This window comes from Sus scrofa, chromosome 6 (assembly GCF_000003025.6).
Source record: "Sus scrofa isolate TJ Tabasco breed Duroc chromosome 6, Sscrofa11.1, whole genome shotgun sequence".
Classification (NCBI taxonomy): Eukaryota; Metazoa; Chordata; class Mammalia; order Artiodactyla; family Suidae; genus Sus; species Sus scrofa.
In genome coordinates this window covers 95,738,339-95,753,446 of record NC_010448.4, presented here as the reverse complement: position 1 = coordinate 95,753,446, position 15,108 = coordinate 95,738,339, and the positions used below count along the sequence as shown (strand labels likewise).

General features: G+C 53.8%; 1 protein-coding gene across 2 annotated transcripts; it reads right to left on the bottom strand.

Annotated features, from left to right (window-relative positions):
* MFSD2A (major facilitator superfamily domain containing 2A) lies at nt 202-14,486 on the bottom strand. Of its 2 annotated transcripts, none has more exons than XM_005656087.3 (14): nt 14,203-14,486; nt 12,595-12,726; nt 11,007-11,131; nt 5,584-5,707; nt 5,370-5,448; nt 4,858-5,015; nt 4,045-4,135; nt 3,804-3,925; nt 3,513-3,596; nt 2,921-3,004; nt 2,710-2,822; nt 2,126-2,269; nt 1,860-2,036; nt 202-656 (listed from the first exon to the last, which is right to left on the bottom strand). In XM_005656087.3, the coding sequence occupies exons 1-14, from the start codon at nt 14,287-14,289 to the stop codon at nt 593-595; spliced, it is 1,584 nt and encodes a 527-aa protein (XP_005656144.1). In that variant the 5' UTR covers nt 14,290-14,486; the 3' UTR covers nt 202-592. The 2 variants fall into 2 exon arrangements, with proteins under 2 accessions (XP_005656144.1, XP_003127876.2); XM_003127828.5 differs by having other exon boundaries at nt 14,197-14,483.

Here is a 15,108-nt window from a genome sequence, read left to right as displayed (position 1 = left end):
TTAAGTGAGAACACCAGCAAAGTGAGCAGAAAGCTTTCACACGGGGCCTGGCACACGCAGGTGTTTAGTAAAGCTTAGCTGATGTTATCACCCCCTCCACATACATTCTTGCACCCCGGGGCACCTGCAGCTGTCCTCCCTCTCAATCTGAGTCTTGGTACAGAACGGCTCAGTGAGTAGCCAAGGACAAAGACAGAAACAGGCAGCTTTCTAGCTTTTATGAAAATTAATAACATTAATAGCTCACAGACATATATACATAAACATACATTGCTATGTACACAGTCATTAAGTTATTAATTAGTCTCTGTATAAAAGGTTTCTACATTTAGTGTTCCGGGCTAGGCCCGATCAGTCCTTGGCATATTCACAGTAGCAGCCCCTGGGCTCAGCCCCATGGGCAGGTGGCCCTATGAAGAGCATGCCCCCATTGTGGGCACAGGTGTCCTGGGTCACTTTCTTGTGAGTCTTTGGTTCCCTTCCTGGCATCTGGAGACCAGCTGGTCAGTGAGCAGGCAAGTAGGCCGGGACTCCTCGTGCGGCCTGGTAACCCAGACCCTGGGCGTGGTGGCTTCAGGTCACCCAGCAGGCCCTAGAGGATGCTGGCCAGTTCTGTAGAGTCTGTTTCAGAGCAGCCTGAGCTGCTGGCCTCTTCCCTGCAAGAACCAGAGGAGACGGGTTGGAAAAAGCATCCCCTCCCACCAGCTTGTTCCCTGAGGGATCCCCGGCTCTGTGGTCTCAGCCAATAGGCATCTAATCCTAATCACAGCACACAGTTTGTTCACGCCCACTCTCAGCCCAGAAACTGCTTGTAGGATTGTTTGCTGTTCTTGCTGCCCACAGGGAACCCAAGTCCCAGCACTACACCCAGGCCTGGGTGGGCTGATGGGCTGGCACCACTTACTCCACCCTGCCCTCTGGTCTGCACACCTGAGGTCCTGCATGCCAGAAGAGCAGTGAGTCAAAACCAAGGGGAGTTCCTGTCGTGGCGCAGGGGAAACGAATCTGACTAGGAACCATGAGGTTGTGGGTTCAATCCCTGACCTTGCTCAGTGGGTTAAGGATCCGGTGTTGCCATGAGCTGTGGTGTAGGTCACAGATGTGGCTTGGATAGGGCATTGCTATGGCTCTGGTGCTATGGCTCTGGTGCACAGCTCCGATTAGACCCCTAGCCTGGGAACCTCCATATGCTGCAGGTGAGGCCCTAAAAAGACAAAAAGACAAAAAAAAACAAAAAAAGATAACACCAAGGGCTCAAACCTCAGCTCTGCCACTTATCACTCTTCCTGGTACAGCCGATTTACAGTGTGGTGCCAATTCCTGCTGTGCAGCCAAGTGACCCAGGCATTCACATACATACCTTCTTTTTTTCATGTTATCTTGAGTAAGGATAATTTTGTAAGTGATCAATTCACAGTGATTTTTTTTTTTTTTTTTTTTTTTTTTTTTTTTATGGCCACACTTGCAGCATATGGAAGTTCCCGGGCTAGGGGCTGAATCGGAGCAGCAGCTACTGGCCTATGCCACAGCTACAGCCAGGGGAACACCAGATCTTTAACCCCCTGAGCGAAGCCAGGGACGAAACCCGCATCCTCATGAACGCTATGTCGGGTTCTTAATCTGCTGAGTCACAACGGGAACTCGCCATACCTACTTGTTGAATGAAAACAAATGTAAAACCATTCAGCACAGACAGGCAGTTCAGTGTGCCAGAAATGTCAACGGCCACTGCAGGGGGAGAGGGCAGAGGAGGAGCTGTCGAGGGCGGGAAATCTGGGCTTGGCCCCAGGAAGCACTAGTCAAGGGCTTCGACGGGATGATGTCCCCTCTGCACCTCCCTGTCCCCGCGTCTCTCTTACCTCAGAGCCTGCAGGGCCTTCTTGTTCTGCCGCCGCTTCTCCTCATCAATGGGGTACAGCTTGAAGAGCAACAGGCCCAGCAGGATGAGGACTATGGGAGCCATGGTCACCAGCATCTTCAGCGTGAACTTGACCCGTGCCGGCTGGGAGCAGCCTCGGGTCTGGTACCCAGTGAAGCTGTGGGACCCAGGGGTAGGGAAGTGGTGAGGATGAGGCACCTGGGACCTAGCCATGCCCAGCACTGCCCAGACCCCCACACCACTCACTCCAGGCTGAGGGTGGAGATGCCCAGGGAGACTCCAGAGGCAAACTTGGTAAAGAAGACGTAGAAGGAGAAGAAGATGGGCTCCGTCCCGTGGATGTGGGGCTGCTTCAGGTGGAAGTCGTCAATGACGTCGGGGAGCATGGACCTGTACAGAGAGGCGGCAGCCATGAGGACCCTCCCGCCTGGCAACCCTAGGCCCCTGCCAGCCCACGTGGTGCTTGTCAAAAGCAGCGGTCCTCTGGGAGTTTGCAGTCCCACAGCACACACAGTTGAGTGAGAAGGTGGTAACTTCGTGTGAATTAAAAAAAAAAAAAAAGGCCCCTTCCTCCAAGATGAAGTAGCCCCAAGTCTAATTGTTCAGCTGGGCAAGTAGAGGACAGGCTCAACTTGAGCCCCCATTTCCCACCCTGACGAGGTCCTCTTGTGCAGTGCACAACCTGTACCACTGTCCTGGGAAGCCCTGCCCCAACCTGGACCCATCTGCAGGAAAAGAAGCCCCCACAGGATTCTCCCTAAGGAGCTTCAGAATGGGGGTGAGGATGGGGGGAGGCTGGGAAGCATACCCAGGCTGGCCCATATACTTACCAGGGTAGTAAGAAAGCAGCTGCTACGCTGATGCCGGCTGCTACTGCTACCACGTATGTGACGATCAGGTTACTTTCCATGAGGGCCACCAAGATGAGAAATGGCACTGCTGACTAGGGGTAGCAGGTGTAGAAAGATGAGTCAGCTGGGAGGCTCCCATCAGTAGTAACCCCCACGTCAGCCCAGGCCCCTTCCCTTTAGCTCGACTCACTGAGATCCCGATGTACACAGCCATCTTCTTGCCAAACCGGGTTAGGAACCACTGCCAGATGGGAATGGTGATTGTGGCTGAGAGCTGTGGATGGGCAAAGGGGGTGAGGGAAGCCGGTGAGAGCCATGGAATCCCTCCTGCCCTTGCCGGGACTCTAAAGGGGCTCCCAGCCCTGCTCAAGAGCAGCCAGATGACGTCACCTGGACCCTGAGCATATTGACAGCCTCTCCAGGGAGCTGAGTCCCAGTCTGATCTCCCACCTCCTCTCAACGTGGAGCTCCATGCCTTTGCTTTTGCTGTGCTCTCTACTTGAACAACTAACCCCAAGCTCTCCCCCGCTAGTGCTATTGAGATGTAATTGACATGTGACATGGGACTAGTTTAAGGTGTACAACATATAGATTTGATTTATGGACCCAAACTCTTCCCTTTACAGTCCTACCTAAGCAATTGTTGGTCAGATCCAAATGTTCTGAGAAGCCTCCCTCATCCCTCATGGCCTTGGGTCAGTCTGGGAAATGCCCTCCGCCTATCCAAAGAACCCATCTGGAAGCCCAAGCCATTTCACCCACCCTCGGGGCCCCACACGCACCATGATGGCCAGGAGCAGATTCTGGAATTCATTGCGAAAGCCCAAGGTGTATGTGCAGAACAGGGCGAAGTTCCCCTCCACCAGCTGGGGGGACAGGGAAGGCAAGGCAAGAAAAGAGGTGATGCTGGGGTTGAGGCTCCCCAAGACATGTCCCATGCTCTAGGGACCTCTGCTCATCCCTCCCTCCCCCAGTTCACTGGTCCCTCAGGCTTCATCACATCCCGAATGGGTGGCCTACCCCGCCCTCACCTCACACCCCCATCAGGCTGAGCACATCAGGGCACCACTCACCATGAAAGCCAAGGAGGTAAAGAGGAAGCCGGCAATAAGCTTGATGTAGGGGCCATGGCTCATGACCAGCCGGAGGCCCGGAAAGAAGGACATCGGCTTGGTCTGCTGAGTCTCGTATGGTTCTGGGGGACAGAGGGGACAGATGAGGCAGGAGCAGAGGCCCCTCCCAGAGCCTGAGGCCCAGGCAAAGGGACAAACCCACTCCAAGCCAGGGCCTGCACCCCTCACCAGGACCCCTCACCTCTCTGCTCCCGCACGCCCAGGATCAGGATGATGGCACAGATGACATAGATGGAGGCAATGACCCCTGCCGCCAGCAGGTATGCATTTTGCTACAGAGGGTGAAGGTAACATAGAGGAAAAGTCAGTCTGATCTCATCCCGGCCTCCAGCAGCTCTACTTAATGACCTTGGACCAGTCCCTTCTGCAGGGGCCTCCCTGTCTTCATCTGTGAAATGGGAATCAGCCTGGGTCTGCTGCTGCTTCCCAAGGCTGGGCAAAGTCTGGATGAACAAAAGGCTAAGAAGACCAGGCTGTGGAGGCCAAGAGCCTCCAATTCGAATCCCCCCAAATCTAGTTTTTGCAACTCACTAACTCGATTACCCTGAACAAATTATTTCGCCTCTCTTGTGCTTCAGTTCCTTATCTGCAAAGAAGGCTTTTTTTTTTTTTTTTTTTTCAGGGCCACACGTGCAGCATATGGAAGTTCTCAGGCTAGGGGTCGAATCAGAGCTGCAGCTGCTGGCCTAAGCCACAGCCACAGCATCACCAGATCCGAGCCGCGTCTGTGACCTACACCACAGCTCACAGCAATCCTGGATCCTTAACCCACTGAGCAAGGCCAGGGATCGAACCCGCATTCCCATGGATACTGGTCGGGTTTGTTAGCAATGAGCCACAACAGGAACTCCCAAAGGGGCATCTTAAAGTAAGACTTATTTATCAAATGCTCAACATTTACAAACACTAGTCATTGTTACTGTTTTCAGGATTGACTGCAAACCACCCCATCTTTCCTCATCTTCCCTGGATCCCAGCCATGCTAGGGCCTCACCGTTTCTTTGAGCGAGGTGGCACTCTGTGTGAGATTGACACCTTCCGAGGCTACTGTAGAAGCATTAACATCCTGGATACAAGGCGTATCTGCTTGGCCCACGATCTGCCCCTGGATGGCCGTGCCCAGCACTGTCCCTAATACCTCCACGGTCATCCCTGAGTGGGAAAAAGAAAAAGGAAGTCCTTGAGAGGGGCTGTGTGGCTTGGGGGCCCCTAGGGAGGAATATCAGATGGACTGAAGCCCAGGTCTAACCCCAGGTGATGGGAGCGGCGTCAGGTAGACGAGCGGGGCCTCAATTCACAGCCTCGCTGTGTGACCTCTGCCTCGTCCCTGCATCTCTCTGGGTCTTACCAGAGCAATAATGGGACCAGGTGATTTTTAGGATGGTTTCTCAGCTCCTCTCAAGAGCAGAGAGTTGGGCGCCCAAGGGAAGAAATGTGGTAGGAGGATCAGGGAGTGGGGGACCCCGGGTCCCTGGTGGGTGGGTTCAGTGCCCTGGGGAAACTTACGATACGCAGTGGCAGAATCCCGCTCGCTCTGCTCCGTGCTGATGAACATGGTGAGAGCTGAGTAGGGAACGTGGAAACACTGGCATGGAAGAGAGGCCCTCGGCCAGTCAGATGATGGACAGACAAATGTGGCTTCGGGCACCAACCCGGAGGCCCCAGGGACTGCCCCTCCCCACAGCCCTCCGAGACACCCAGGGGACGTGCCCACACTCACCGTGACCAGTGTCTCAAAGAGGCAGTAGAAAAGCAAGTACCACAGGGCCTGGCCCTGCTTGAAGTCAGGCACGAACCAGATGAGGAAGTAGGCGATGATGGCCAGGGGTGTGGAGAAGATGATCCTGAGGGGTGGGGAGAGGGAGGGTCTGAGTGGGGGGGGGGATGCCAGAATCCCAGGATCTGGACCCAGCCTGGACGGCTTGGCAGCCCCACAGGGTGCCTGCCAGGAAGGACACATTCCTCCTCCTGGATCCACCCCTGACTCGGGGTCGGGGAAGGGACTGATGGCCAAGCCAGGAAGGGCAGACAGAGAGGGCCCCCAGCCCACAATCCCGAGGATGGAGCATGCGGTCAGACCCGAGTCTTGCCTGCATCTCTCCAGGGGTGAAGACTCCAAAGATAGAGGCTTCCTATGGGCTGGGGGCCGGGGGGCGCTGAGAATGGAGGCCAAGGCCTCAGATGGTGGGGCAGGGGAGGAGGACAGAGGAGGAGGAGCAACCCCAGGGCTGGGCTTCTCATGCAGACGCATGGGTGGGGAGATCAATTCCCGGTGAAGGTGTTCCTTCTGGAGAAGCCACCAGGGAGACGTGGGCCTAGTGAAATGAAATAACTAGGGGGGCAAATGTCTACCTCCCCACATGTGAGGCCCACACCATCCTAGTAGGATCTCAGGATGGTCTAACTTCATGGTATCAGTATAGAAAGGCAGCAGAGAACTGTGGTTAAAAGAAAGGCCTTTGAGGAGTTCCCTGATGGCTTGGTGGGTTAAGGATCCAGTGCTGTCACCTCTGTGACTCAGGTCACTGCTGTGGTGCGGGTTTGATCCCTGGCCGGGGAACTTCCACATGCCGAAAAAGAAAGAAAGAAAGACCTTTGCAGCCACACTTCAGGGATCCAGTTCTGGTTCTACCAATATAAATAACTTGGTCTTAGGCAAGTTTTCTTTTTTCTTTTTTCTTTTTTTTGGCTGCACCCAAAGCATGAAGTTCCTGGGCCAGGGATGGAAGCTGAGCCACAGCAGTGTCCTGAACCACTTGCAGTGACAATGCCAGATACTTAACTCACTGAGCCACAAGGAAATGCCATTGGGCAAGTTATTTAACTTCTCTGAGGCTCATTTTCTCAAACTGCAAAATGAAAATAATAATAGACCCTACCTTACCTTCAACAATTACTCAAATATTCAAGGGCCAGCCCTGTGCTGAGCACTATTCAAGTAATTCGAGATGTATCAGTGAGCAAAACTGGACAAGAAATTGCCCTTGTGGAATGTACTTTCTAGTTGGCAAACAAAATATTACACATAATTATATCATTATGTTATATACATAATCCAACCTTAAAAAAGAATGAAATTCTGACACAAGCTATGGCATTAACCTTGAAGACATTATGCTAAATGAAATAAGCCAGACACAAAAGGACAAATATAGGATGATCCCACTTAGATGAGTCAAGTTCCCAGACAGAAAGTAGTTAGTCGGTTGCCAGGGCCTGGGAAGGATGGAGGTATGGTGAGTTAGTGGGGGTTTTCTGTTTGTTTTGGGGGTTTTTTGGTTTGTTGGTTTCTGTCTTTTTAGGGCTGCATCCACGGCATGTGGAGGTTCCCAGACTAGGGGTCAAAATGGAGCTACAGCTGCCTGCATACACCACAGCCACAGCAACACCAAATTTGAGCCATGTCTTCGACTTACACCACTGCTCATGGCAACGCCAGATCCTTAACCCACTGAGTGAGGCCAGGGATCGAATCTGCATCCTCATGGATACTAGTTGGGTTCGTTACTGTTGAACTACTTTGGGAACTCCTGGGAGTTACTGTTTAATGGGATTTTCTGTTTGAGCGATGACAAAATTTTGAAAATAGATAATGATGATGGTTGTACAGTTTCAGTTTGCAAAAACATTGTGGGGGATGGTTGCACAACAATGTGACTATAATTAATGCTCCTGAATCATATACTTGAAAATGCTTAAAATGGTAAATTTAAAAAATTTTAGGGAGTTCCCTCTGTGGAGCAGTTGGTTAAGAATTTAAGAATCTGGAATCCCCATTTTGGCTCAGTGGGTTAAGAACCAGATTAGTATCCATGAGGATGCTGGTTCAGTCCCTGGCCCTGCTTAGTTGGTTAAGGATCCAGCATTGCTGTGAGCCTCGGCATAGGTCGCAGATGCAGCTCGGATTTGGCGTTGCTGTGGTTGCAGTGCAGGCCAGCAGCTGCAGCTCCAATTCGACCCCTAGACTGGGAACTTCCATATGCCACGGGTATGGCCCTAAAAAAACCAAAAAAAAAAAAAAAGAATTTAAGAATCTGACCCAGTGTCTCAGGTCTGGCAGAGACGAGGATTCTCTCCCCTCCCCAGCACAGTGGGGTAAAGGACTCAGCATCGCTGCAGCTATAGAGTAGGTCGCAGCCGTAGCTTGGGTTCAATCCCTGGCCCAGGAATTTCTATATGCCAAAGATGTGGCCATAAAAAAAAAAAGAAAAAAATTTAAAGAGTGTACTTTACCACACACCAAAAAAATCTATATAACATATTAGACGGTGATTAAATATCATGGAAAAAAGAATAAAACAGGCTAAAGGAGATGAGGAGTATGGGGGTGCAATTCACAACCAAGTGGCCATGGAGCCTTCATTGAGAAAGTGACATCTGTGTCAAGGCTCGAATGAGAGAAGGAAGCTGGCCTTGCAGAGGTTGCAGGGCAATGGTGCTTACTTAGGTGGGACATGTGCCTGGCCGGTCTGGGGAACAGCAAGCAGACCAGGAGGCTAGAGTGAAGTGAGCATGGGAGATGGAATTAGGAGATGAAGTTGGAGAGGAAATGGAATACGAGGCCCTGTAGGGCCCCATAAGCTATTACGAGGACTTTGGCTCTATTTCATAGGGCTGAAGAAGCTGGGTTCTTTGTTTGGCCAGGCATACAATGGCTTGAGGTGGGATCTCAGTTCCCAGACCAGGGATTGAACCTGGGACATAGGGGTGAAAGTGCCAAATCCTAACCACAGCACCACCAGGGAACTCCCAGGTGGAAGTATCTTGAGACTTAAGTGGATATTAAAAAGATAGAACAGTGCTTGGGAGACAGCAGGCATCCGCTGTGATTTTCCCACCAACAAAGCTCAGCGGGAGAGTTCTGGGCTGGGAATCAGACTTCAGGTCCAGCCCTGCTGCATCTCCCATGTAACCCTGATGACACCCTGCTCACTGGGTGGCCTTGGGAATTCTAGCAAAGTGTTTGTCAAAGTCTTCCTGGTCTGAAAAGGAGGATTTTGTTTTTCAGAATGTTTGTTTGTTTGTTTGTTTTTTTATTTACGTCTTTTTAGGGCTTCACCCACGGCATATGGAAGTTCCCAGGTTAGGGGTCAAATCAGAGCTGTAGCCACGGGCCCACAATACAGATCCAAGCCCCATCTGTGACCTATACCATAGCTCATGGCAACACCAGATCCTTAACCCACTGAGTGAGGCCAGGGATCGAACCTGCTTCCTCACGGATACTAGTCAGATTTGTTTCCACTGGGCCACGATGGGACATGGAAAAGGAAGATTTAAATGCTGGCTAAGGACAGAGGCTGGTCTGAGGCCTGGGAGGTGAGGGAGCCCCAAGGCTTCCTACACTGAAAGGACAAGGAGTGCTGGGTCCCAGGTCTTAACTGCTATGGACAGAGAGGAGAGTCACATACACTGCAATGCGGCCCCTCAGCCAGATGGGGTGGGATTCAACAGGCGTGACCACCCAGACACGTGAGGACACCTACAGAGACACATCTAAATCAGAAAGCAGCCTGAAGGGCCCTCAGCTACCTCATCACATGGGCTTCCACACCTGCCAGATGAGAGGCCTCAGATCCTACTTCCCACAGGGACGGCCTCTCCCTCCCTGCCCTACACCACCCCTCCCAAATCCTGGGAGAACAAGGCTCCTGGGCAGCCTTCACTCCATCCTCTCCCTCCTAGGCTGCCAAGCAGCTGCAATGAGGAAGCAAATGTGACTGAGAGTAACCCGGGCTGCTGCTGTGTCTTGGGCTGGCCAGGGCGGCTGCCTGCCATTGGCTGTGCCTCATGAGGAGATGTGGCAGCAGAGCCCCGCCCCCTGCCGGCTGCCAGGGAGGCGGGTACAAGGCCCGGGCTCTTGGGCTGGCTCCCTGGAAGCCCCCACAGCCTGTCCAGGTAAGGCAGGCTCTCCTGCCCCCTGGCCCCAAAGCTTGGATCAAAGGCCCCAACCTGGGCCTTGGCCAGGGACTGGCGGGATTTCGGTGGGAGGGGGGCCTCGTGGGAAAGGAAGCTGGAGGGGTGGGCAGGGACTGCGGGAAGAGCTTTGAAGGCCTTAAAGGCCGGAGACCAGGTATGGGCGCCCCTGGGGCAGGAAGGCGCCCATTTGAGCCTGGATGGGCTGGAGATGAAAGGGGCATGGCCTTCCCCCAGCCACCAAGCAGGATGTCCTGGAGGGAACCAGAGCTTGGCCCTTGTGCCTGCCTTTGCTGTCTGATCTGTGGCACCACCTCCCCCAACCCTGCCTCACAGCCTGAGGCTGCAGAGGGTAGGCTTTGTATCAAGAAAAGAGGTAGTTCACACGGTCCAAGAGCAGAGAATGCCGTCCCATTCTTGGTTTGATTGTTCACTCTGCATAGGTACCAAATTATCTATTACTTAATATGTGCCTGGCACTGTTCTCAGTATGTCACATATTAAAAAACTTAATCCTGGAGTTCCTCTTGTGGCTCAGAGGGTTAAGAACCCAACATAGTGTCAATGAGGATGCAGGTTTGGTCCCCGGCCATGCTTAGTGGGTTAAGGATCCAGCCTTGCTGTGAGCTTTGGTGTAAGGTTGCAGATGCGGCTCAGATCGTGGCTGTGGCATAGGCCGGAAACTGCAGCTCTGATTCGACCCCTAGCTTGGGATCTTCCATATGCCTTGGGTGGGGTGGTAAAAAGAAAAAAAAATATCAATCCTCACCACAATCCTAGGAGCTATCCATACATAATTAGTGTCCTCATTTTGCAGATGAAGAAACTTGAGGCTCAGAGATATGAACTGTCTTGCCCAAGGTGGTACAGCTCGAAGTGGTGAGGTTGGTGTTCAGGCCGAGGCAGGCTGGCTCTAGTGTTACCTCTTGACCACTATGAGAAGTGGTGGCGTGGGACAAGTTAGAATTCCAGCCTCGTGGAAGGGAAAAGACCTCAGGGAGTAAGTAATGGGACCTGGGCCAAGGGAAGCCACTCAGTCCAGTCCAGCCTGGGCACAAACTGGCAGGAGTTTCCAGTGCCCATGCCAGTGGCAGCTAAGGCCTCAGCTGGGGGTTTTGTATCCTTTCGTCTCCTCACCACCCCCTCCCCCAACCTGTGACAATCCAGATAGAAGGACCAGGGGGCAGTAGACATGCAGGAAGACTGCTACCACGATCTTCTACTCACCAGGGCATGAGGCGGCCCAGGCGGGTCCAGGAGGATTTGCTAATGCAGAAGCCCACCAGGGGGTCTGTGATGGCATCCCAAGCTCGGCCCACAAATAGGATGATGGAGGCGGAGAAAGGATCCACCTGGGATGGGGTGGGGGGAACAAGCAAAGTTGACGGCCTCATCCTTCTAGCTACCTCAGCCCTCACTGGTGGGCAAGAGCAGGGCTCTCTCCCCCTTCAGCCAGGCCCCTGGGACCATGTACTGCTCCCACCCTGTTCTTAAGCATCATCACTCGCTTGGTAATCATGACAATATCAGCTCTTCAATGGCAGTAGAACTACGTGTCTCCTTAGAAACTTTCCCAGATCTGCCCCCCTTATGTCTGCTCCACTGCCCATGAAAACGCTCTTATCAATGAGAATGAATCCAGACTCCATTTCCTGGTCTCCCTCTCCCAACTGCAAGCCCCCAGCCACGGGATATCGGAAATAGCATTTGTTGGGTCACCCCAGGGGGCCACCATTTCCCCATCTGTATAATGGGGGATATGATCCCTATCTAACAGGGTCAAACTCTACCTTGGATGTGGAAAAAGGAATCAATGGAAAACATTTTGAAAAAAATAGGCTGTCACCATCACTACCCATTTCAAGCTACCCCCCTCTTCCCCAACCACATAGACTTAAATAGACAGTTTCTCTGGACTCTTCCTCATCCATCAAGGCTATTACTATCACTCCGGAAAGCTGGAGAGGCTGCTCCCACATCACAGCTTCCCCAGCCTCACTTTTCCAACCCTAATCTTCATGACAATAGTTTTACTTTTTGACAGTAAGCTCCTCATATTTGTACCCCACTTAAGGCTCGGCCCATGCATGGGACTTGCTGGAAAACTAGCTGCTTAAATGAAGTTATCTGTCCTTTCTGGGACTCAGTGTTCCCCCACCTATAAATGAATACAACTAAGACGGCTCGCTTGCAAAGTCAGGTGCTACATACAAAAGACAGCCAGTGAAGACTCCTGAGAGCCATGACTGTTCGGCCTCCCACTCTCCTAACAGACAAGGTGCATTCTCAGGATGCCAGGCAGCTGGCCAAGGTTTCGCAAAGCATAGTGGAGCCCTGCTTTACTCGGAGTACCTCTCCTGGTCAAAGACCCTGCGTAGTAGGGTACCCAGGACTTGAGGGTCCCTCTGCCTACTAACATGCCCCTGCTCCTCAGGTGAAGGTGGGATGCGTGTTGTCCACAGGCCCGGCAACATCCACCAACCCCGGAGCCAAGCCAGCTGACAGCTGGGGACATGGTGTGCCAGTCTCTTCTAAGAAAAACGTCACAGCAGGCTCCATTCTTTCACACTACCGCCGCTGCTGCCTACCCCTCCAGGATCTGTTGCTCTTGCCAGGCAAGAAGGAGTTGCCTGACCTTGCCAGCTAAGACTCGTGGGGCAGAGAGACTCCTCTTCTAGATACTCCTCAAAGCCTTATTTCTCATGGGATTCCCAGGTCCATTTCACAGATGGGGGAAATGACCCTACCCGGGGAGTCCATAGTCTTTTCCCCCCTCGGGATGATGGCAGAGTCCTGAGGGGCTCAGCCCACTTACCTGAGCTACATCCAACAGGTAGATCTGCAGGAAGAACCCCAGGGCACATCCCGTCACCTGGTAGGGGGCCCCCCCAACTGCATAGCAAAGCTTGTTGCAAACGGACAACTGTTTTTGCTTCTTCGGCTCCTTCTGGCAAGAGGAGAAAAGAATGAAAAGAGAATCCATGAATGAAAAGAGATCCACAATCCTGTCCACATCCTACTAGTTTCCAGAGGCAGGACCATCCCTTCAGCCAACTCTGCCAGGAGGAACCAAGTCTGCCTTGCCCTGTTCCCACCCAGGGAGATCCCACTTCCCAGAAGAAAAGAAAGGTATTCTCTGTTCTTAGGAATCTTGAAAAGGGGAACCCATACTGGAAGTACCCCTAAGCCACCCTCAACCCTGGATCCTTATCAGCCCATCATCCCTTAACTTCCCTCCCAAGGCCTCAGACATGTTTCTTTCCCAGTTGGAGGGGGAGCATGCTGCTCCAGCAGCGGACCTGTCCCCACCCGGCACCAACTGCCGCAACCTGAAAATCCTCTTGCTGCCAAGAGCTGGCTAAACCCAACTCTGGCTCCCGCCCTGATTCAGAGGCCAGAACCCACCTGCCTAGTGGGTGAGGGCTCTAGAGATCTATAAGGGCCCAGCCCAGCTGGCTGTAGGCACAGCTGTTCCTTCCATCTGTCCCAGAGCCTCCCTGGCCCCTGGAGGCAGCCAGACCTTCAAGCAAACCCAGGAGCTGTCCTACCCTCCTTCCCTCTCCCTGTCCCCCACCCCCCACCCCCCTCACCCCGTTCCCAAGGGATCTTGGAGAGGGGAGGAAAGGCCTCTAGGTGCAGGGCTGGGCCCTGTCTGGGTGGGGCACTAGGGAAGTTAAGGTTGCCCTGGGAAAAAAGAGATTACTCATACATGTAGCAGCATAATTGCTTACCCAAGCTCCTTCCAAGGACTGGTTAATAAAATGAAAAGGAAAAAGCAGTCACCTCCCAGGCAGGTATCTATTGCCTGGGATCCCTCCCTGGGGCCTCCTAATGCCATACAGTCCTTCATTTTGTCCACAGAACTAGAATTGGGGCCGAAGGTCAAGTCACGCAAAGCGCCGCGCGGGACCAACACCCACACTCACACAAACGACTGCGGAATGCGGCTCCTTTAAGAGCGGAGCCCTGGTTCTTATGAATGAACTTGAGCGGCCCTCTCAAGCGGAGTTGAGAAGCACTCGTAGGATGTGGGGGCGGGGAAGAGGGGGCTGAGAGATGGGAAACCAAGGGGGATTTCTCAGATCTCTGAGGTCTCTCTGGCTTCCAGTGTAGCAAACTTAAGCTACTCGTCACAGAGGTAGGCAAACTGACTAGGCAGAGCCCGGCACACGTGGAGCAGCCGGCGCGGCCGCTCCTCAGACTTAGCCAGAGCAGGGGTGGTTAAAAAGAGGGCCGCCGCCTGCAAACCTTCTCCATCACTCCCTGCCCCCGCCCCCCACCCCGGGCATCCTAGGGCCCCTTCCTGCCTCTGGGTCCTCCTGTTCCTGGCTGGCCCAAGGTGTCCCAGAACCAGGTTTATTCCTCTACTCCCCCATATCAGCCTGCCCCGCCACCCCACCCGGTGCCGGGCCCTCACCTTCACCTGGACCGGACGTTCACCCGCTTGGAGGATGCCGGTGGGCAGCAGCCCCGCCGCGGAGCCGCTCTCGGCGCCCTCTCCTTTAGCCATAATCCGCGGGCCACGCCGCCCGGGACCGGGAGGCCGGGATGCTCCTCTGCTCCGCGATGTTCCTTCCTCTGCTCCGCGGGCCTCCGCTCCTCCCGGGCTCTCGTTGTAGTCGTAGCCGGCTCCGGCGCCGCCGCCGCCACGGTTGCCGCGCGATAGTACACCCGGCAGGCGGCTAGGCGAAGCTCACACTCCCCTGCACGCCCCCTCGCTCTTCTTAAAGGTTGGGCCCCCGCCCTCTGCAATTCAGCCAATCCCAGAATTCTGCTTCTCCGCCGGCGGCCAATCCTCGAGCTCGCCGGGCGCCAGCCTGCCCATACCGCCCCGCAGCTTGTGCCGCTGAGCCACGTTCTCCAGTTGGGAACCCGCATCCGGCTGCGCGTGCTTTTCGCAACCCCTCCCGCCCCCCAACGAGAGAAGGCCGGGAGACCCACCTGATCTGCCCGAGATCCCCCCAAGAGAGTTCTCCCAGAGTGAGATCTACACCCCATGATGTCTGACCCTCAGGCCTAGGAAAGACAGAGGCTCAGAAAGCCCACTGCCCCCTTTAGAATCTGGAGTCAGGTCAAGTTTCCCTCTGGTCCAAACCGGGAGGATGTAGTTGGAACTTTTCTGACCTATACTTCTCTTTCCTCTCCGCGAACGGACCCTTCCCTCTTCCCGACACTGGCATTTTTAGGGGTCCTCGCGATGGGGTAGAAAGACCGGCTGCGCGGTCGCTGGCGCTGCCCGCAGGAAGCTTCCAAGTTGTGGGAGGAAATGAGGACCACAACCACCCGCACACAGTGATGATAACAGTGGTATTTTATGGAGAGCTTCCTT

Coding starts and splice junctions, on each gene's coding strand:
- MFSD2A (XM_003127828.5), bottom strand. CDS start 14,289: ATGGCTAAAGGAGAGGGCGCCGAGAGCGGCTCCGCGGCGGGGCTGCTG. Junction 11,132..12,594: donor ACCTGTTGGATGTAGCTCAG/GTAAGTGGGCTG, acceptor ACCCCATCCCAG/GTGGATCCTTTCTCCGCCTC. Junction 5,016..5,369: donor GGATTCTGCCACTGCGTATC/GTAAGTTTCCCC, acceptor TTTCCCACTCAG/GGATGACCGTGGAGGTATTA.